At 44.0% G+C, this 21,740-nt stretch overlaps 1 protein-coding gene across 1 annotated transcript; it reads right to left on the bottom strand.

The window, feature by feature from the left end:
• Window positions 1–1,065: 1,065 nt before the first annotated feature.
• LOC124021011 (zinc finger protein 239-like) lies at window positions 1,066–16,341 on the bottom strand. Its single transcript, XM_046336324.1, has 3 exons — window positions 16,280–16,341; window positions 5,627–5,872; window positions 1,066–4,815 (listed from the first exon to the last, which is right to left on the bottom strand). The coding sequence occupies exons 2-3, from the start codon at window positions 5,832–5,834 to the stop codon at window positions 3,866–3,868; spliced, it is 1,158 nt and encodes a 385-aa protein (XP_046192280.1). The 5' UTR covers window positions 5,835–5,872; window positions 16,280–16,341; the 3' UTR covers window positions 1,066–3,865.
• Window positions 16,342–21,740: the final 5,399 nt, after the last annotated feature.

Below are 21,740 nucleotides of genomic sequence, written 5' to 3'. Positions count from 1 at the left end.
AGAGAAAATTATGGTTGAAATGACTAATTATGTATACATTCCAATCAGAACTGACTAGTCCAAATGCTATAATGTACTGTACATGTGAATTTTCTCTCTTGCTCCCATTTCCAATTGTATATAATGTAGTCAGGAGTTTAGTAACAATGAAGGTCTGTTCCTTAGTTCATTCAGTTGTACAAATCTCCAGGTGGTGGGAACAGCCCATCTCCAGATTGTCTAGAATGTTGATTTATACTGACTGGCCTTGACTTCGTGCTGATAACGCGATGGCTCGAGAGCTAGAGGGCCCCTCTACTTGTAAATGGAACGTTTGGAAAACGCTGACGTCATTTTCAGTTTATAACCTGTGGAAATGTGTGTATGCGTTTAGTACTCTCTTGTAATAAACGCTGTTACCTTTGGCTTTTAAGACTGGTCTCAATCTACTTCATGCATAATTAATGAACTTACAACTCATTAATGAATTAGAAATGAGTGCGAATTGGTTTTGGCAATAAAACATACAGGAATTTAGAATTCCTCTATCAGCGTTCAACAACTGAAGCTTTCAAATCCGAGCCTGTAGCAAAATGTATTATATTGTGCTTCTTCATGAGTTTCTGAAAAGTATTATTAAAAAATTATTTTCCGCCATCAGTCTGCACTTTCTTGGGGGCTCCTCCTTCCTTCAAGATAGGGTCAAAGGCCCGGGTCACCTCTGCCCCGCTCTTATTTAAGCCCCTTACAAATGCTATTTTAGAGAAAATATCTGTAACCGTTAGCATGTAGCGATTTCCATCATTTTTATCTGCAAGGACCTGCATGTCACATAGATCCGCCTTTCTTACAGGTTTATGGAGAGTATATGCATCCTGCTCTGATAAGTGATTCTAAAGTGAATGAGTGGTTAACCGGCTACCTGTTTCTTCGGCTATAGCTCTCTGTAAATGTTCCTTACCCCCATAAGACCCGGGGTTAGAGGGATTATAATAAATGTTTTTCAACATCTGCTCCGCCATCCTTCTTGCCTCTCTGAGGTACAATAATGTTAATGAGCCACTTTCAAATAACGACAACATTTCATTTTCATTATAGAATTTTTATTTTATTCATGCATCAAGTATTACGTATACAGACAATTCAGGATTCTTTGCAGGATACGTGTCCCAGTTTTCTCAACGATCACAGCATGCAACACCCTGTATATTTGGTTTTGATTTACAGACTTGTGTCGCTGAACTTTGAAAACACACATCCGATATATAAGCATATAAACAACATATGATACACGTTACAATTAAATGGTGTTTCAAACAAATAAAGTAAAATCTTAGGCAAAGTTGTTTCTAGTTCTTCAGAATCATCCACAACATGATTCATGATGTTCCATTTTCAGCACACGCTCTACATTAACCCAGGCATTGTGTGTTGTGTAGAACGATACATCGTTCACTTTATTTTCAATAATCTGATGCATAACATTTGTAAGTTCTCTCAAAAGAAGACATTTATTTATTATCTCTAACATCGTATACACATAGTTGCCCATTGCATTACATCTAAATAGCAAAATGTCACTCGGTCTCTTGGGGTTTATTGAGCCAGAAAGTCATCACATCAGCCACCACAACTTCCCGGTATTTATTGTCGTCCAACAGGGTGTGTCGGATTTCTTTGAGTTTATCGTGGATGTAGATTGCCTGCTTCAGTTCATGTAGGAATGCCGTGGTTACCAAGTAAACTCTGGGGAAAGACGGCACAAGACCCATAGACTCCAGGGCTCTGACCAGCGATGGTATAAACCTGCAGGACCACAGTCTTTTCACCAGCTCCTCAAATTGGTTGAAGAAGTAGTATCTTGGCGGGTCATATAGGGCGCTTGCTGGGGTGATTGATCTCACAACCGATGCATTTCTCTCTTATATATTCTTCAATCACCACGTCTAGAAGTGTGGCTACAGAGGCCTTGATGGTGTCCACAAAAATAGTACTGACTACCCCATCAAACACGTCCTCAGACTGTGTACATGTAGGCGGTGTCGTGGGTCTCGCCAGGGGGAGTAGAAAGCCGGGCGAGGCATAGAGTCCTTAGAGTCTAGCCCCCATGTCGTATCGGAGTCCTGGTACTTAGTTTTCTTCAGAGGCTGTCCCTTCTGAGGATGTACCTTCTTGGGGCTCCTTTGAATCATAATCCTGAGGATTCGTATATATTATGCACTTCTTTACATGAACTATGCTCTGCCGCTGTTGGCTCTGTACAAAGAGAGCATCCAACAGCTGGAACATTTTCAATTCCATTAGATCCCAAATCTGAAAAGGAATAAGCATGCGCAACCTAAAATCACCACCATCACAAATGTTTTGGTTGCGGGTTTCCTCGTTGCCGAAATAGAACTCCACGTAGCCACATGGAAGTCCATTCTTTCTTTGTATTTTCACCCTGTGAATTATTCTTCCTGAGGAGTCAGGGGCACCTTGAACAAGCTATACCCCTTGGTGATAAGGCTCAGTTCGGGACACACAACCTTGCGAAAAACCGTCCAGTCTTCAAGCTCGTAGTCCACTCCTAAAGTCTGGTCTGTATATTCTTCTCCTTCGGCTACCGTATAGAGGTTCACTCTACAGGCCAGGTAATCAAACCGTTACCCCGATTGATGTCCATTAGACATCAGCACTTGATCTTTCAGCGTAGTTGCGGGCGGTATTTGGGTTCTATACACACTTAGAAACCGCTTTTTTTGGCACATCGTATATTGTGGCTTGATACTTGGCCCTTTCTCGATGTTTCAACCGAGGTCCTGCTTCCGTTGTTACAGTCATCACAGCTTTGCCACTGATCACAAAATCCATGTTGATTTAAAAAATCTTGTTTCGTGTTCTGGGGACACATGTCTTGTTCTGGGCTTTATTTATAAGGCGTCTGCCAACCCCAATACCCCAGGACATTCGTGTTTCATAGACAACAACCCAAAGGTCAATAAAACAGGGGGTGGGGGGGTCAAACTCTTTGAAATGGTCACCCCCCGCAGTTCAAAGAGGTCACTAGACATCAATCATCATGACAACTTCAAAGGCATTATATACATATTGTCGCACTCACTCTAAGGCGTGAGAACAGGAACAGGATAAACATATATGGGCATAACCACGTGATCACTTCCCGCCAGGATGTCCTTACCGGATGCCCAAATATGGGCATGCACACGTCATCCGGGGACATAGGGTCATAAATCAAACGTTTGACGTGTGCCGTCTACTTTATTCTCTCTCACACCAAAACTGAGAAGGTGCACACTGATCAGTAAAGAGAGACTACCATTCTATAATGCTCCCTTTCCTCTGCATTGTTCTCTCACAGTGAGAAACTAAAGGATTACAATAGTGTTCTACACTTTCTTCATTTGATCAAATTCATTCAATTCAATGGAGTGTCTAATCTTAGCTGGTCTGAGAGAACTGATGAGGCCTGTCCTTTATGTATACATTTGTGTCTTTTTAAATGACCCAATCTGTAGAACCTCCTCCCACAGTCAGTGCAGTGATAAGGCTTCTCTGAAGTGTGTATCCGTTGCTGTGTTTTTACATTGCCCAATTGGGAAAAACTCTTGCCACAGTGAGAGCGGAAATAAGGCTTCTCTCCTTTGTCTTTTCTCTAATGACCTTAAAGCTCAGCTGGTGTTTTAACATTTCCTACAGTCAGATCAGTGGTAAGGCTCCTCTCGTGTTTCCTTTGGTGTCTTTTTAAATGGCACATTCAAGAGAAACACTTTCCACAGTCGGAGCAGGAGTAAGGCTTCTCTCCAGTGTGTGGATGTTCAGGTCATTTTAAGGTGGCCGGACGAGAGAAACTTGCCCCACAGTCAGAAAAGGAGTAAGGCTTCTCTTACTCCTGAGAGAAACTCTTTTCAAAGTCAGAGCAGGAGTAAGGCTTCTCTCCTGTGTGTATACTTTCATGTTGTTTTAAGTTACCCAGTTGACGGAAACTCTTTCCACAGTCAGAGCAGGAGTAAGGCTTCTCTCCTGTGTGTATACTTTCATGTTGTTTTAAGTTACCCAGTTGACGGAAACTCTTTCCACAGTCAGAGCAGGAGTAAGGCTTCTCTCCTGTGTGTATACGTTCATGTTGTTTTAAGATACCCAGTTGACGGAAACTCTTTCCACAGTCAGAGCAGAAGTATGGCTTCTCTCCTGTGTGTATACAATCATGTTGTTTTAAGGTGTCCGGACGAGAGAAACTCGCCCCACAGTCATAGCAGGAGTAAGGCTTCTCTCCCGTGTGTATACGTTCATGGTGTTTTAAGGTACCCAGTTGAGAGAAACTCTTTCCACATTCAGAGCAGGAGTAAGGCTTCTCTCCTGTGTGTATACGTTCATGTCGTTTTAAGGTACCCAGTTGAGAGAAACTCTTTCCACATTCAGAGCAGGAGTAAGGCTTCTTTCTTGTGTGTATACGTTCATGTCGTTTTAAGGTGTACCGATTAGAGAAACTCGTCCCACATTCAGAGCAGGAGTAAGGCTTCTCTCCTGTGTGTGTTCCATGATGAACTTTTAGCGCAGTTGACGTTTTGAAGCATTTTCCACATTCAGAACATGAGTAAGGCTTCTCTCCTGTGTGTGTTCTCTGATGAACTTTTAGTTTAGTTGATGTTTTCAAGCATTTTCCACATTCAGAGCAGGAGAAAAGCTTTTCTCCTGTGTGTATTTTTAGGTGTATTTTTAGCTTTGATAGAAATGGGAACATCTCCTCACAATGTGGGCAGTGGTGAGACATCTTTGCTCTGTGATCTTCCTGCTGATGCTCTCTGGATGTAGAGAATGTCTCAACATGGTCTCCTGTGTGATCAATATCAGAACAACCAGTCAATTGGTGTGATATACATGTCAATCAAATGTATTTTATGAAGCTCTTTTTACATAAGTTGTAACAAAGTTCTTTACAGAAACCAACCCGAAATCCCCAAAGAGCAAGCAATGCAGAAGCACACGAAAAACTCCCTAGAAAGCAAGAACCTTGGAGGAAACAGAGAGGAACCAGGCTCAAAGGGGTGGCCGGTCCTCTTCTGTCTGTACCGTGTGACATATGTATTCATATCAGGAGCCTGTACAATACAGGGGAATAAAACTATTCTAAAAGTGGGTAAAGAGTTGAAAGCTAAAAAGGGGCTTGTCATCCTCTACTCACTATAACAAGGGTTAGAAACTACACAGACTCATTTCATATCATCCTCCACTCACTATCACAAGGGTTAGTAACTACACAGACTCATTTCATATCATCCTCCACTCACTATCACAAGGGTTAGTAACTACACAGACTCATTTCATATCATCCTCCACTCACTATCACAAGGGTTAGTAACTACACAGACTCATTTCATATCAACATCCATTCACTAGAACTTTAAAACACTGGCAGTTGGTCTATTTCACTTCTTTAGTCTACTCTCTGATAACTCCAGATAGCTCAGTTAATAAAACAAATGCTGGAAATACTGGTGTCAAACCATGCACATCTCAGTAGCATGAAATAACATCTACCTTCTCATTGAAACAGTTCATCATGAAACAGCTCTACTGCAACTTTTCATACACAGTGGGAAGTTGGAATGACCAACAAACTTAGTTAGATAGAACCTGCTCTTACCATGATTAACAGATTTCCCAATCTTCTCCTCCTCTTCTTCATCTTTAATGTTGACATTCAGCTCCAGTGTTTGACTGTAGTCTTCCACCTTCACTGATGCCATTTCTGGATCATGCAGTGCAAACTGGGCTCCACTGTCACAATCAGGACCCAGTGACTGTGGGTTTGGACTCAGTGTGGAAGGAGAGAGGCAGGCTGGGTTTGTCATTACTGTTGATGTTACTGGCCTCAGACTTAATTCTAGTCCTGTAGTAACAATGAGAAACAGAAACAAATGTTATTGTCTTGACAGTTCTGGCACTTTTTTTACTCTCTAAAAATATATTATATGTTCAATTATCTTATTCAGTGCTTGACTTGGACTGAAATGGGTGCTGGTACTGTTTATATTTAGGCAGAGGAGCTCCACAATACTGTTGAGCTAATATTCTATAAGAGGAACTGCCCCGACTTCCGCCGAAGTCGATCCCTCTCCTTGTTCGGGCGACGCTCGGCTGTCGACGTCACCGGTCTTCTAGTCATCGCCGATCCATTACATGTTCAGTATTTAACCCTCTGTTTCCCACATGTATGTGTGCGTGTTAGTTCTATGTTGATGGCTGTATCTGATGGCTGGTATTTTGTTGCCGGGCTAAGTATCGCCCTCGTTTCCTGATTCTCAGGGAAGGCCCTGGAGTGGGCCAACGCCTTATGTGGGGGAAGAAGCAGCTTGTTGGACCACTCTGGGATTTCACGTCTCGTACACCTGAGGCAGGGGACGAGGAGCGCACAGGAGTTTGTGATGGAATGACAGGGCCCTGATCGATCACTACCGGTGCAGTCTGCGCGAGTACGTCCGTCGAGAGTTGGACTGCAGGGACACCACTCTCACATTCAACCAGCTGGTGGACCTGTCCATCCGGCTGGATAACGTGCTGGCTACCCGCGGACATCCAGATCGGGGTCTGTCAATTCCATCCCCCAGCACCACCGCCCGTGGAGCTGGGAGGTGCTGCACTTAGGGCGACCGGAGGCGGGGCCATTCCATGCACCATCTGTGGCTGCAGAGGGCACACTGCCGGTCGGTGCTGGGGAGGTTGCTCTGGGAGTCGAGGCAGCAGGCGCGAGGACGTCCGTCGGGACACTCTCGTGTCAACCCAGGTGAGTAGGGGTTTCCATCGGTGCTACTACAGTGGAAAGCCTAGACCAGGTCTCCACTGTGCGAATCACATCTGAATATACAGATTTGACTCAATTACCACCCCATCGACGGGGGGTGTGTGCGATAAATCTCCTGGTAGACGCAGCACTTCCCAGGAGTCACGTGTATCCCCTGTCACAAGAGGTGACGGCGGCTATGGAAATATGTTTCCGAATCCGGCCCTCCACTTCACCTGCCTCCTCGAGTTTATTTTCGTGAAGAAGGATAGAGGTGTATTGCCTGAGGCATTAACCAAATCACTGTGAGGTATTTACCCACTGCCTCTCATAGCCAGTGGGATCGAGTCAATGCACAGGGAACACTTCTTCACAAAATTGGATCTCAGGAGCGCTTACAACCTGGTGCGTATCCGGGAGGGAGAAGAGTGGAAGACGGCGTTTAGTACCACATCAGGCCATTATGAGTACCTTGTCATGCCATACGGGTTGATTAATGCTCCATCAGTCTTCTAATCCTTTGTAGACGAGATTTTCAGGAACCTGCACGGGCAGGGTGTAGTGGTGTTTATCGATGACATTCTGATTTACTCCTCTACACGCGCCAAGTATGTGTCCTTGGTGCGCAGGGTACTTGTACGACTGTTGGAGCATGACCTGTACGTCAAGGCTGAGAAATGCCTGTTCTTCCAGCAGGCCGTCTCCTTCCTAGGGTATCGCATTTCCACATCAGGGGTGGAGATGGAGAGTGACCGCATTTCATGACCGCTGTGACCGCTGTGCGTAATTGGCCGACTCCCACCACGGTAAAGAAAGTGCAGCGGTTTCTAGGGTTTGCCAACTACTACCGGAGGTTTATCCGGGGCTTTGGAGAGGTAGCAGCTGCCATTACCTCACTGCTGAAGGGGGACCACTGCGTTTGCAGTGGTCGGCTGAGGCGGACAGGGCTTTTGGTCACGGCTGTTTACCTCGGCTCCCGTGCTGGCGCATCCGGATCCCTATTTGGTGTTCATAGTGGAGGTGGACGCAGGTCCGAGACTGGGTTAGGACCCGTGCTCTCTCAGCGCTCAGGTATGCCAACAAAGCGCCGCCCCTGTGCCTTCTTTTCGAAGAAGCTCAGCCCGGTGGAGCGAAATTATGACGTGGGGGACCGGGAGCTGTTGGCTGTTGTCAAGACCTTGAAGGCGTGGAGACATTGGCTTGAGAGAGCTAAACACCCTTTTCTCATCTGGACTGACCACCGCAATCTGGAGTACATCCGGGCGGCGAGGAGACTGAACAACCGCCAGGCAAGGTGGGCCATGTTCTTTACCCGTTTTGTTTTCACCCTGTCCTACAGACTAGGTTCCTAGAACGCTAAGGCAGATGCACTGTCCCGGATGTATGACACAGAGGAGCGGTCCATGGGTAACACTCCCATACTCCCGGCCTCTTGCCTGGTGGCACCGGTAGTATGGGAGCTGGACGCGGACATCGAGCGGGTGTTACGTGCAGAACCTTCTCCCGAGTGTCCAGCTGGGCGTCTGTACGTTCCGTCTGCTGTCCACGACCGTTTGATCTATTGGGCCCACACGTCACCCTCCTCTGGTCATCCGGGTATCAGCCGGACAGTGCGTTGTCTCAGTGAGAAGTACTGGTGATCCACCTTGGCTAAGGACATGAGGGTATATGCTTCCTCCTACCCGGTGTGCGCCCAGTGCAAGACTCCTAGGCACCTGCCCAGAGGGAAGATACAACCCTTACCCTGTCGTTGGAATTCCGAACAGATCTTCCTCCCTCACAGGGGAACACCACGATCCTGGCCGTTGTGGATTGGTTTTCTAAGTCCTGCCGTCTCCTCCCTTTGCCCGGTCTCCCTTCGGCCCTAGAGACTGCGGAGGCCCTGTTCACACACGTCTTCCGGCACCACGGGGTGCCTGAGGACATAGTATCTGATCGAGGTCCCCAGTTCACATCAAGGGACTGGAGGGCGTTCATCGAACGTCTGGGGGTCTCAGTCAGCCTTACCTCAGGTTTTCACCCCAAGAGTAACGGTCAGGTGGAGAGAGTGAACCAGGATGTGGGTAGGTTTCTGCGGTCCTATTGCCAGGACCGGCCGGGAGAGTGGGTGGCGTTCATACCTTAGCCAGATATTGCCCAAAAATCGCTCCGCCACTCATCCACTAACCTCTCCCCCTTCCAGTGCGTACTGGGGTACCAGCCGGTTCTGGCACCTAGGCATCAGTGCCAGATCGAGGCTCCTGCGGTGGACGACTGGTTTAGGCGCTCGGAGGAGACATGGGACACCGCTCATGTGCACCTTCAGTGGGTCGGGAGGCGTCAGAGGACTAGCACAGACCGCCACGGCACACCAGGGCTCTCGACCCTCCACCTGCCCCTCCACCTGCCCTGCCGGAAGCTGGGCCTGCGGTTTGTGGGGCCATTCAAAGTCCTGAGGGGACTGAACAAGGTTTGTTACAGGTTACAGCTTCCCCCCGATTACCATATTAACCCCTCGTTCCATGTGTCTCTACTCAGGCCGGTGATGGCTGGTACACCCCAGGAGTCTGAGGTGCGGGAGGTTCCTCCGCCCCCTTTGGACATCGAGGGGGCCCCGGCGTATGCAGTTCGAGCCATACTGGACTCGAGGCGTCTAGCGAGGGGCCTTCAGTACCTCGTGGAGTGGGAGGGGTAAGGTCCGGAGGAGAGATCCTGGGTGCCGGTGGAGGACGTATTGGACCCGTCGATGCTGCAGGAGTTCCACAGTCTCCACCCGGGTCGTCCCCGAGGCCGGTGTCGGCGCGTGGCTCAAGGGGGGGGGGGGGGTACTGTCATGACTTCCACCGAAGTCAGTCCTTGTTCGGGCGGCGCTCGGCGGTCAACGTCACCGGTATTCTAGCCATTGCCCCATCCATTTTTCATTTTCCATTTGTTTTGTCTTTGTTTTTTTCACACCTGGTTTCAATTCCCCCATTACAGATTCAGTATTTAACCCTCTGTTTCACACATACATACGTATCTGATGGCTGGTATTTTGTTGCCGGGCTTTGTATGAACGCCAGTTTATTCGTGGTACCGGTATATTTCACGGACCGTTGTATTGTTTCTATACCCGTATTTTTTCGTGTTTTAAATACCTTGTCCACGCATCTCAACTCTCCTGCGTCTGACTCCTTTTCACCAGTTACCCAAAGCCTTGACAGGAACATGAGCGCAAACAGTAGACATTTGAGGTGCCGGTTCTCTGCTCCAGTGAGCTCCTGTCCAAGTCAAGCACTGATCTCATTTCAATGGATCAGGTAGCTAAGCATTGACAACAAAACATTCATATCACACAAAGTACACACTTTAAAATTAGTCTACACAAAGTAAGTGCACTTAAACTAAAGTAGATTTCCACAATTCACATAAATGGCAAAAAAACATTTAGTACAAGTTTAGTTTTAACCTGGTCTTCACTGTATTTTAATCAAAAAACAATTGTATTTTCTGTTCACACCATAGTAACATTTATAGATAAAGATAGAAACAACTGAAGGTGTCTCAATATTAGTACACATGTAGAAAACTGATGATCATTACATTAAGCTTCAAAACTGGAGTGTGACCATGAAATGGTCTCTCTGCACCAGCACTGAAGTCTGTTGGAGCAGACAGAGTGGACAGCTCCATTTTACCAGCTCGTGAATTTGACACAAAATGAATAACATGCTAAACAAACTCAGAAAGCTCAAATACTTGTATTCTTTATTAAAACTACATTGAGGAAATTATGTACATTTATTCAGACAAACCAAAAGCTTCTAGCTATGTGACTTGTAAAATAGTTGATCACAATCACTCGGGTCCACACAAAAATAAAACATCAAACCTTTACCAAACGTGATAATACCTTAACGGGATTACAACCCTAAAAAGTTAACGGGATCGATATGACAACAGCGGAATGGATCCCAGCCTGCGACCCAAAACAATGACGTCGTAAAAGAGGCAAACGAAGTGGTATTCTGGTCAGGCTCCGGAGACGGGTACATCGCACACCACTCCCTAGTACCTTGACAACAAGGTTGATTAAATCCGAGCAAGGGTAGCATTCCAGAGAGACATCAGAGACTGTAACGTTTTTTGCTACGCGGAAACATGGCTCACTCCAGAGACGCTAACGGAATCGGTGCAGCCAGCTGGTTTCTTCACGCGTCGCGCCAACAGAAACAAACATCTTTCTGGTAAGAAGAGGGGCGGGGGCGTATGCCTTATGATTAACGAGACGTGGTGTGATCACAACAACATACAGGAACTCAAGTCCTTCTGTTCACCTGACTAATCGCTGCAGCTGTTCATAGTCCATCGGTAAATAGCCCACCCAATTTACCTACCTCATCCCCATATTGTTTTTATTTATTTACTTTTTTGCACACCAGTATCTCTACCTGCACATGAACATCTGATCATTTATCACTCCAGTGTTAATCTGCTAAATTGTAATTATTCACCTCCCTCCTCATGCCTTTTGCACACAATGTGTATAGACTATTTTTTTTCTACTGTGTTATTGACTTTTCTACTGTGTTATTAACTCTGTTGCTGTCTGTTCACACTGCTATGCTTTATCTTGGCCAGGTCACAGTTATAAATGAGAACTTGTTCTCAACTAGCCTACCTGGTTAAATAAAGGTGAAATAAAAAAAATAAAATGAGAATTCCTCACAATCAAATGTCGACCGCATTATCTACCAAGGGAATTCGATTATAATCACAGCCGTATATATTCCCCCCCAAGCAGACACATCGATGGCCCTGAACAAACTTTATTTGACTCTTTGCAAACTTGAAACCACATATCCTGAGGCTGCATTCATTGTAGCTGGGGATTTTAACAAGGCTAATCTGAAAACAAGACTCTCTAAATTGTATCAGCATATTGATTGCGCAACCAGGGCTGGTAAAACCTTGGATCATTGCTATTCTAACTTCCGCGACGCATATAAGGCCCTCCCCTGCCCTCCTTTCAGGAAAAACTGACCACGACTCCATTTTGTTGCTCCCTGCCTACAGACAGAAACTAAAACAAGAAGCTCCGCGCTCAGGTCTGTTCAACGCTGGTCCGACCAATCTGATTCCACGCTTCAAGACTGCTTCGATCACGTGGACTGGGATATGTTCCGCATTGCTTCCTACAACAACATTGACGAATACGCTGATTCGGTGAGCGAGTATATTAGAAAGTGCATTGACAATCCCATAGCAACGGTTAAAACATTCCCAAACCAGAAACCGTGGATTGATGTCAGCATCTGCGTGAAACTGAAAGCACAAAACACTGCTTTTAACCAGGGCAAGGTGACCGGAAACATGACTGAATACAAACAGTGTAGCTATTCCCTCCGCAAGGCAATCAAACAAGCTAAGCATCAGTATAGAGACAAAGTAGAGTCACAATTCAACGGCTCAGACACAAGAGGTATATGGCAGGGTCTACAGTCAATCACGGATTACAAAAAGAAAACCAGCCCTGTCACGGACCAGGATGTCTTGCTCCCCGACAGACTAAATAACTTTTTTGCCCGCTTTGAGGACAATACAGTGCCACTGACACGGCCCGCAACCAAAACCTGCTGACACTCCTTCACTGCAGCCGATGTGAGTAAAACATTTAAACGTGTTAACCCTCGCAAGGCTGCAGGCCCAGACGGCATCCCCAGCCACGTCCTCAGAGCATGCGCAGACCAGCTGGCTGGTGTGTTTACGGACATATTCAATCCATCCTTAACCCAGTCTGCTGTTGCCACATGCTTCAAGAGGGTCACCATTGTCCCGGTTCCCAAGAAAGCTAAGGTAACTGAGCTAAACGACTATCGCCCCGTAGCACTCACTTCCGTCATCATGAAGTGCTTTGAGAGACTAGTCAAGGACCATATCACCTCCACCCTACCTGACACCCTAGATCCACTCCAATTTGCTTACCGCCCAAATAGGTCCAAATAGGCCCTAACCCATCTGGACAAGAGGAATACCTATGTGAGAATGCTGTTCATCGACTTCAGCTCAGCATTTAACACCATAGTACCCTCCAAACTCGCCATCAAGCTCGAGACCCTGGGTCTCGACCCCGCCCTGTGCAACTGGGTACTGGGCTTCCTGATGTGCCGCCCCCAGGTGGTGAGGGTAGGTAACAACATCTCCACCCCGCTGATCCTCAACACTGGGGCCCCTCAAGGGTGCGTTCTGAGCCCTCTCCTGTACTCCCTGTTCACCCACGACTGCGTGGCCATGCACGCCTCCAACTCAATCATCAAGTTTGCGGACGACACTACAGTGGTAGGCTTGATTACCAACAACAACAAGATGGACTACAGGGAGGAGGTGAGGGCCCTCGGAGTGTGGTGTCAGGAAAATAACCTCACACTCAACATCAACAAAACAAAGGAGATGATTGTGGACTTCAGGAAACAGCAGAGGGAGCACCCCCCTATCCACATCGATGGGACAGTAGTGGAGAGGGTAGTAAGTTTTAAGTTCCTCAGCGTACACATCACGGACAAACTGAATTGGTCCACCCACACAGACAGCGTCGTGAAGAAGGCGCATCAGCGCCTCTTCAACCTCAGGAAGCTGAAGAAATTCGGCTTGTCACCAAAAGCACTCACAAACTTCGACAGATGCACAATCGAGAGCATCCTGTCGGGCTGTATCACCGCCTGGTACGGCAACTGCTCAGCCCACAACCATAAGGCTCTCCAGAGGGTAGTGAGGTCTGCACAACACATCACCGGGGGCACCTAGGACACCTACACCACCCGATGTCACAGGAAAGCCATAAAGATCATCAAGGACAACAACCACCCGAGCCACTGCCTGTTCACCCCGCTATCATCCAGAAGGCGAGGTCAGTTCAGGTGCATCAAAGCAGGGACTGAGAGACTGAAAAACAGCTTTTATTTCAAGGCCATCAGACTGTTAAACAACCACCACTAACATTGAGTGGCTGCTGCTAACAAACTGACTCAACTCCAGCCACTTTAATAATGGGAATAGATGGAAATGTATGTCAAATATATCACTAGCCACTTTAAACAATGCTACTTAATATAATGTTTACATACCCTACATTACTCATCTCATATGTACAGTGGGGCAAAAAAGTATTTAGTCAGCCACCAATTGTGCAAGTTCTCCCACTTAAAAAGATGAGAGGCCTGTAATTTTCATCAGTACACTTCAACTATGACAGACAAAATGAGAAGAAAAAAATTCCAGAAAATCACATTGTAGGATTTTTAATGAATTTATTTGCAAATTATTTTGAAATTTGACCCTAATAACCCAGACCTGTGTGTTCAAGGCACCTTGTATCATTGCCTGGAGGAATGTGCTGAGATATAAATGTTTTGGAGCTCAGTACTGCGGGTGAAAAGGGGGGTGAAAAGAGAAAATACAATTGTATTTATGTAATTGTTCTACATGGAACTATTAAATATATGTGTTAAAAAAAATGAATGATGAGGGCACTGTTTTCTTGGGGACCTTCAACGCTTCAAGGGGCTGGAAGCACTGCATCTCATGAAAACATTTATAAAAACCTCTTTTTTCTTTGTCTTTTCTTTGTGAATATTGACTGTAGTCGAAGCGTAATCTACAACTGCATATCGTACTTTTTATTCATCTGTTTGGTTGTTATGTTCGTCTATCTTTATGTTGGGGAAAAACAGAAAAGAAAAATGGTATTTCTGTTGATTTTCCTACTTGGAACTATATATATATATATATAAATAAAAATAATGATTGATGGAAGCCATTGTGTTCTTGGGGACCTTCAACGCTTCCAGGGTCTCCAGAGTGGTGCAGCGGTCTAAAGGCACTGCATCTCAGTGCAAGATGTATCCCTAAAGACCCTAGTTCGATTCCAGGCTATATCACAACTGGACATGATTGGGAGTCCCATAGGGCTTCTGGCAATTGGCCCAGCGTAGTCTGGGTTAGGCCATCATTGTAAAAAAAAAAATAATAATCTTAACCGACATGCCTAGTTAAATAAAAGGTTAAAAAAAAATGTTTTTAAAGAAACACTGCAGAAATAATCTGGTTCCCTCCCCCAGATCTGTGCCTCAACATAATCCTTTCATGGAGTTCTATGGACAATTGTGTCTGAATATTATTACACATGTAGAAAACCGAGTTGTTACATTTAGATTCAAAACAGTAGTGCAACCGTAAAAATGGTCTCTCCTGCTGCACCCTCACTGCCTGCACTGAAGTCCGTTGACACAGACCGAATGGGCACCGCCATTTTACCAGCTTGAGAATATTCCCTTTCATGGAGATCTATGGACAAATCCGTTGACCTCATGGCTTGGATTTTGCCCTGACATGCACTGTAAACTGTGGGACCTTACATAGACAGGTGTGTACCTTAACAAATCATGTCCAATCAATTTAATTTACCACAGGTGGACAACAATCAAGTTGAAGAAACATCTCAAGGATGATCAATGGAAACAAGATGCACCTGAGCTCAATGTTAAGTCTCATCGCAAAGGATTTGAATACTTACATAAATAAGGTATTACTGTTTTTTATTTTTTTATTTGAGAAAATGTGAAAACATTTCCAAAACCGGTGTTTGCTTGGTTATTATGGGATATTGTGTGTAGATTGATGAGGATTTTTTTTATTTAATCAATATTAAAATAAGGCTGTAACAAAAACAAAATGTGGGAAAAGTCAAGGGGTCTAAATTCTTTCTGAATGGGAGAGGGGATACCTAGTCAGTTGTACAACTGAATGCATTCAACTGAAGTGTGTCTTCCACATTTAACCCAACCTCGGAATCAGAGAGGTGCGGGGAGCTGCCATAATGGACATCCGTGTCTCTAGCGCCCGGGGTTCAGTGTGTTAACTGCCGTGTTCAGGGGCAGAATGACATATTTTTTACCTTGTCAGCTCAAGGATTCGATCCAGCAACCTTTCGGTTATAATATATATGCCATTTAGCAGACGCTTTTATCCAAAGTGACTTACAGTCATGTGTGCATACATTCTACGTATGGGTGGTCCCGGGAATCGAACCCACTACCCTGCCGTTACAAGCGCCATGCTCTACCAACTGAGCTACAGAAGGACCACTGGCCCAACGTTCTAACCACTAGGCTACCAGTACGTATTCATTTTAGTAGGCTGTGCAATACAAAAAGGAGAATAAAAAACTAGATAAGTATCTCATATGTCTTGAAAAGTATGACCTTTATCATCCTTCAATCACTATCACAAGGGTTAGAAACTACAGACTTCATAGAACTTTAAAACTGGCAGTTTGTCTACTTCACTTCTTTAGTCTCCTCTCTGATCACTCCAGATAGCCCAGTGAATAAAACAAATGCCTACAATACTGGTGTCAAACCATGCAAGTGTCAGTAGCATGAAATAACATCTACCTTCTCATTGAAACAGTTCATCATGAAACAGTTCTACTGCAACTGTTCATACACAGTGGGAAGTTGGAATGAACAACAAACTTAGATAGATAGAACCTGCTCTTACCATGAGAAACAGATTCCCCAACCTTCTCCTCCTCTTCTTCATCTTTAATGTTGACATTCAGCTCCAGTGTTTGACTGCAGTCTTCCAGCTTCACTGATGCCATCTCTGGATCCTGCAGTGCAAACTGGGCTCCACTGTCACAATCAGGACCCAGTGACTGTAGGTTTGGACTCAGTGTGGAAGGAGAGAGGCAGGCTGGGTTTGTCGTCACTGTTGATGTTACCGGCGTCATACCTGAGTCGGCAAGTAGTACAAGAGAAAGACACAAAAGATATTTTCTTGACAGTTCTGGCACCTTCTTTATTAAATATGTTACATTTGTTCTTGTTCAATTATCTAATTCAGTGCTCGACTTGGACTGAAATAGTTGCCGATACTCATTTTGGGTGCCGGTACTGTTTATATTTAGGTGCAGGAGCTTCATAATACATTTGAGCTAAAACTTAACCTGTAGTAGAAAAATGCATAAATTACTCAAAAACCGTTTAGTACAAGGTTACGGTTTGTTTTAGGCAGCACTATGTGCTATTTCCTTAATAACCTTGTATTCCCGGTTTTACTTCAAAAACACAACACAGTAGTGCAACCGTGAAATTGTCTGCAGATGAAGTTAGTTTGACGCAGAACGACTGGGCGCCGCCATTTTACCAGCTTTTGAATATTTCCTTTCATGGGGCTCTACGGACAATTTCTTTGACCTCATGACTTGGTTTTTGATCTGACATGCACTGTCAAATGTGGGACCTTATATAGCCAGGTGTGTGCCTTTCCAAATCATGTCCAATCAACTGAATTTACCACAGGTTGACAACAAGCAAGTTGTAGAAACATCTCAAGGATGATCAATGGAAACAAGATGCACCCGAGCTCAATGTCGAGTCTCATAGCCAAGGGTCTGAATACTTATGTAAATAAGGTATCTGTTTTTAATGTTTTATAAATGTGAAAACATTTCTAAAAACCTGTGTTTGCTTTGTCATTATGGGGTATTGTGTGTAGATTGATGAGGAACGTTTCTTATTTAACCCATTTTAAAATAAGGCTGTAACGTAACAAAATGTGGAAAAAGTCAAGGTGTCTGAATACTTTCCGAATGCACTGTATAGGCTGGTACTGTATGTATTCATATCAGTAGGCTGGTACTGTATGTATTCATATCAGCAGGCTGGTACTGTATGTATTCATATCAGTAGGCTGGTACTGTATGTATTCATATCAGTAGGCTGGTACTGTATGTATTCATATCAGTAGGCTGGTACTGTATGTATCATATCAGCAGGCTGGTACTGTATGTATTCATATCAGCAGGCTGGTACTGTATGTATTCATATCAGTAGGCTGGTACTGTATGTATTCATATCAGCAGGCTGGTACTGTATGTATTCATATCAGTAGGCTGGTAGTGTATGTATTCATATCAGTAGGCTGGTAGTGTATGTATTCATATCAGTAGGCTGGTACTGTATGTATTCATATCAGTAGGCTGGTACTGTATGTATTCATATCAGTAGGCTGGTAGTGTATGTATTCATATCAGTAGGCTGGTACTGTATGTATTCATATCAGCAGGTTGGTACTGTATGTATTCATATCAGTAGGCTGGTACTGTATGTATTCATATCAGTAGGCAGTTACTGTATGTACTCATATCAGTAGGCAGTTACTGTATGTACTCATATCAGTAGGCAGTTACTGTATGTACTCATATCAGTAGGCAGTTACTGTATGTATTCATATCAGCAGGCTGTGCAATAAAACTATTCTAAAAGTATCTCATAAATCTCATCTCATAAATCCTCCACTCACTATCACAAGACTTAGAAACTACAGACTCATTTCATAGAACTTTAAAACACTGGCAGTTTGTCTACTTCACTTCTTTAGTCTCCTCTCTGATCACTCCAGATAACCCAGTGAATAAAACAAATGCTGACAATACTGGTGTCAAACCATGCAAGTCTCAGTAACATGAAATAACATCTACCTTCTCATTGAAACAGTTCATCATGAAACAGTTCTACTGCAACTTTTCATACACAGTGGAAAGTTGGAATGAAACAAACTTAGATAGAACCTTCTCTTACCATGATTAACAGATTTCCCAATCTTCTCCTCCTCTTCTTCATCTTTAATGTTGACATTCAGCTCCAGTGTTTGACTGCAGTCTTCCAGCTTCACTGATGCCATCTCTGGATCCTGCAGTGCAAACTGGGCTCCACTGTCACAATCAGGACCCAGTGACTGTGGGTTTGGACGGAGAGTGGCAGGCTGGGTTTGTCTTCACTGTTGATGCCTCAGACTTTATCTGAGTCGGTCTGTAGTAATAAAGATAAACAGTTAGTCTTGACAGTTCTGGCAATTTCTTAGTTCTCTAAAAATATTGTTCATATTTAGGTACAGTAGTTCCACAATACTGTTGAACTAATATTCTATAAGAGGAACATGAGCTCAAACAGTAGAAATTTGAGGTGACGGTACTCAGCTCTGGTGAGTTCCTGTCCAAGTCAAGCACTGATCTCATTTCAATAGATCTGGTAGCTAAGCATTGATAGCAAAACATTAATTAATTAAAAAGTACACACTTCAAAATTAGTTAAAACATGATCTATAGTAAATTTCCCAAATTCACATAAATGCAGAAATGACAAAAACCATTTAGTACAAGGTTGCAGTATGTTTCAGGCAGCACTATGTACTATTTTCCTGAATAACATTTTCTTCACTGCATTTCAATCAAAAACCGATAGTATTTCCGTTCACACCATATTAACATTTATAGATAAAGATAACTTAATGTGTCTGAATATTAGTACACATGTAGAAAACTGATAATCATTACAAATTAGCTCCAAAACAGTAGTGCAACCGTAAAATGGTCTCTCTCTGCTGCACCCTCACTGCCTGAACTGAAGTCCGTTGATGCAGACCGAGGGGGAGCCGCCATTTTACCAGCTCGTGAATTTGACACAAAACCAAAAACGACATGTAAAACGAACCCAAAAATCTCAAATAGATTGATCCTAAATGAAATTACATTGACGAAATGATATACATCCCCTGGGACTAAAGTTATCACGTTCACTCACGCGTTGACACAAAACATAGCACATAACACCTTCATCTTCATGACATATTTGTTACCTAGCATGTTATGACATGTTCTTTCGATATTATAACGTGCTATTACATACCAGTAGACATACATTTGAAACGGACACAGAAGTTGTCGTCTCGACTGCACAATTCTGACGTATCCTTTATTCTGAAGAATGATGTGCGCCTGCGCGGAACTTCCTGTTCCCCCACTACCCGTTTCTAAACACAGAGACGTAACAACGCGAGACTTCAGAGAAGGCTTGTGAAGCACACCAAGCCTGGTCTTGAGAAGTCAATGAGAGAAGTGAACAATTCTGACACTTTGCAGCGGCTAATATCAATTTCATAACTGCAGTGGCTTGTTAACAATAGCTCTCACTGCGTATCCTACCTATCACAGGTAGCCTAGTTATTAGCGTAAGAGAGGGGCAAGTAACCGAAATGTTGCTGTGTCGAATCCCCGACATGACAAGGTAAAAATCTCTCTCTGCCCCTGAACAATGCAGTTAACCCACTGTTCTGTTCCCTGGTAGGCCGTCATTGTAAATATGAATTTGTTCTTAACTGACTTGGCTTGTTAAATACAGTTGTTTTGTTTTTTAATCACATGAGTAGTGTTGATGAATAACTATAAGAGAGGGAGACCAAATCACGGACGCTGGACTGAGTGGAGTCAAGTTGTAACAAAAGGCAGGTTTATTAAAGGTCAAAGATATCTAGCTAAAGCGTGCACGGACCAATTCATTTAGCTCAGAAGGAGTTAGCTGAAAAGGGTCCCTAACCAGAGTGTGCAATAGGTTTTATACATAGTATGACGTAGGTTGATTCTTGTAGTTCTGTCTTCTGACTGGTTGGTGAAGGTTGGAGGCAGGTCCTGTCCGACCCTGTGCCGGAGCCTCATTGGTGCTTCTTGAAGTCGTCTGATCCTGGCTCCTGCTCAGTTGAATTGGGTGTTGGGTGTGTGTGCGTTGAGATGTCTGTGTGTCTGTGTGTGTCCAGGAGTTGAGAATAGGGGAACTGGAACTGACAGTGGCGCAAGAATGGGTTTGTGTGTCAAGGGATGTCAGTTGAATAGAGTGTAGAGGTGTGTGTGTTCGTGCGCTGAAATGTATGTGCGTGTCAATGTGTGTGTCAAGAAGTCTTGAGATAGGGGGAACTGGAACTGACAGTTGGCGCTTCAGGCTAGGCCATTTCCCTGCTTTGACAGGGACGCATGTGATAGCTTCAGTCAGACAGATGAGTTTGGTGTTCTACAGTTGCTTATGCGGTTAGAATCTGCTGAGGACAGAATGTGTTTGTGTTAATGCAGAAGTATGTTTTGAGGAACGGCCACCTTATGTCTCAGTCATGGGGTGTGTTTGCTCAAGCTTTTAATTGTAGGGTTGCTGACAGGCTCTAATGCAGCCTAAAGATACTAAGGCCATGGTTACGAAAGAACTACTAGTTCAGATAGTTAGGCTTATTAGTTAATGGGCTATGAGTGATTAATATATTAGGGATATACTACAGTAGGCAGACCGAGGTAAAGTTGGTTTTTATATATATTCATTCGCCAAAAGCCATTTAAAATGGCAAAAATCTATAACTAATTAATTGATTGTCACATAAAAATAGAAATGGTTTATTCTATAAATGTCTAGCATACTTTTACAACCTTTGTTTTGAGTAGAATTTCCAGTTGACTTGATAGAAATACATAATCTATCACATGTACTTTAAAACTGTAATTAAACGATAATTAATAATTTGCCACAGAAACATCAAACTATGTATGATTTATTCTATAAATGTCTAGTATATAGTCTAGTAGATTGTCGCACAAGAAAAAAGTGTTATAGACGAGACAAAAACGTCGAGAGAGAAAGGTACGTTTTCCATTGATTTTGTTTCGTTTTATTTTGGGGATACATGAATTCTGCTGAACGAGGAAGTTAGCTAGCATTTTGGCTAGCTGGCTAACTGCAGTGCCATAACCGTAGCTAGCTAATGTTAGCTGGCGTTATTGTTAGGCCTGCTAACTAGTTACCATATCACATTGTACAGAATATACTTTCCATGTAGTATGTTGAGTTTTGTTTGGATTGGCTAGGGAGCTTTCTAACCTTGACTAGCTACTGCTAAGTTTCCTAACCTGAAGCTGACAAATAGCTATGATATGGTCGCTACTGGCTAGCTAGCTGGGCTCACCTTTGTGTGAAGCTAGCCACAATAACTATTATCCACATCAGTGGAATTTACCGCTTGCCTTCATAATAAAAGTTCCCCATTGGAAACAGGGTGTGGTCAATCTTGGGTTAGTTAAACATATCTTTCGTGTTAGCATGCACTTTTATAGCTAGCTGGATAACACAATAACTAGTTAGCA

This window comes from Oncorhynchus gorbuscha, unplaced genomic scaffold, assembly GCF_021184085.1.
Source record: "Oncorhynchus gorbuscha isolate QuinsamMale2020 ecotype Even-year unplaced genomic scaffold, OgorEven_v1.0 Un_scaffold_1021, whole genome shotgun sequence".
Classification (NCBI taxonomy): Eukaryota; Metazoa; Chordata; class Actinopteri; order Salmoniformes; family Salmonidae; genus Oncorhynchus; species Oncorhynchus gorbuscha.
Note: the sequence above shows the minus strand (reverse complement) of the source record. Positions and strands in the feature narration are given on the sequence as shown.

Coding starts and splice junctions, on each gene's coding strand:
- LOC124021011 (XM_046336324.1), bottom strand. CDS start 5,834: ATGACAAACCCAGCCTGCCTCTCTCCTTCCACACTGAGTCCAAACCCA. Junction 4,816..5,626: donor TGGGAAATCTGTTAATCATG/GTAAGAGCAGGT, acceptor TTGATCACACAG/GAGACCATGTTGAGACATTC.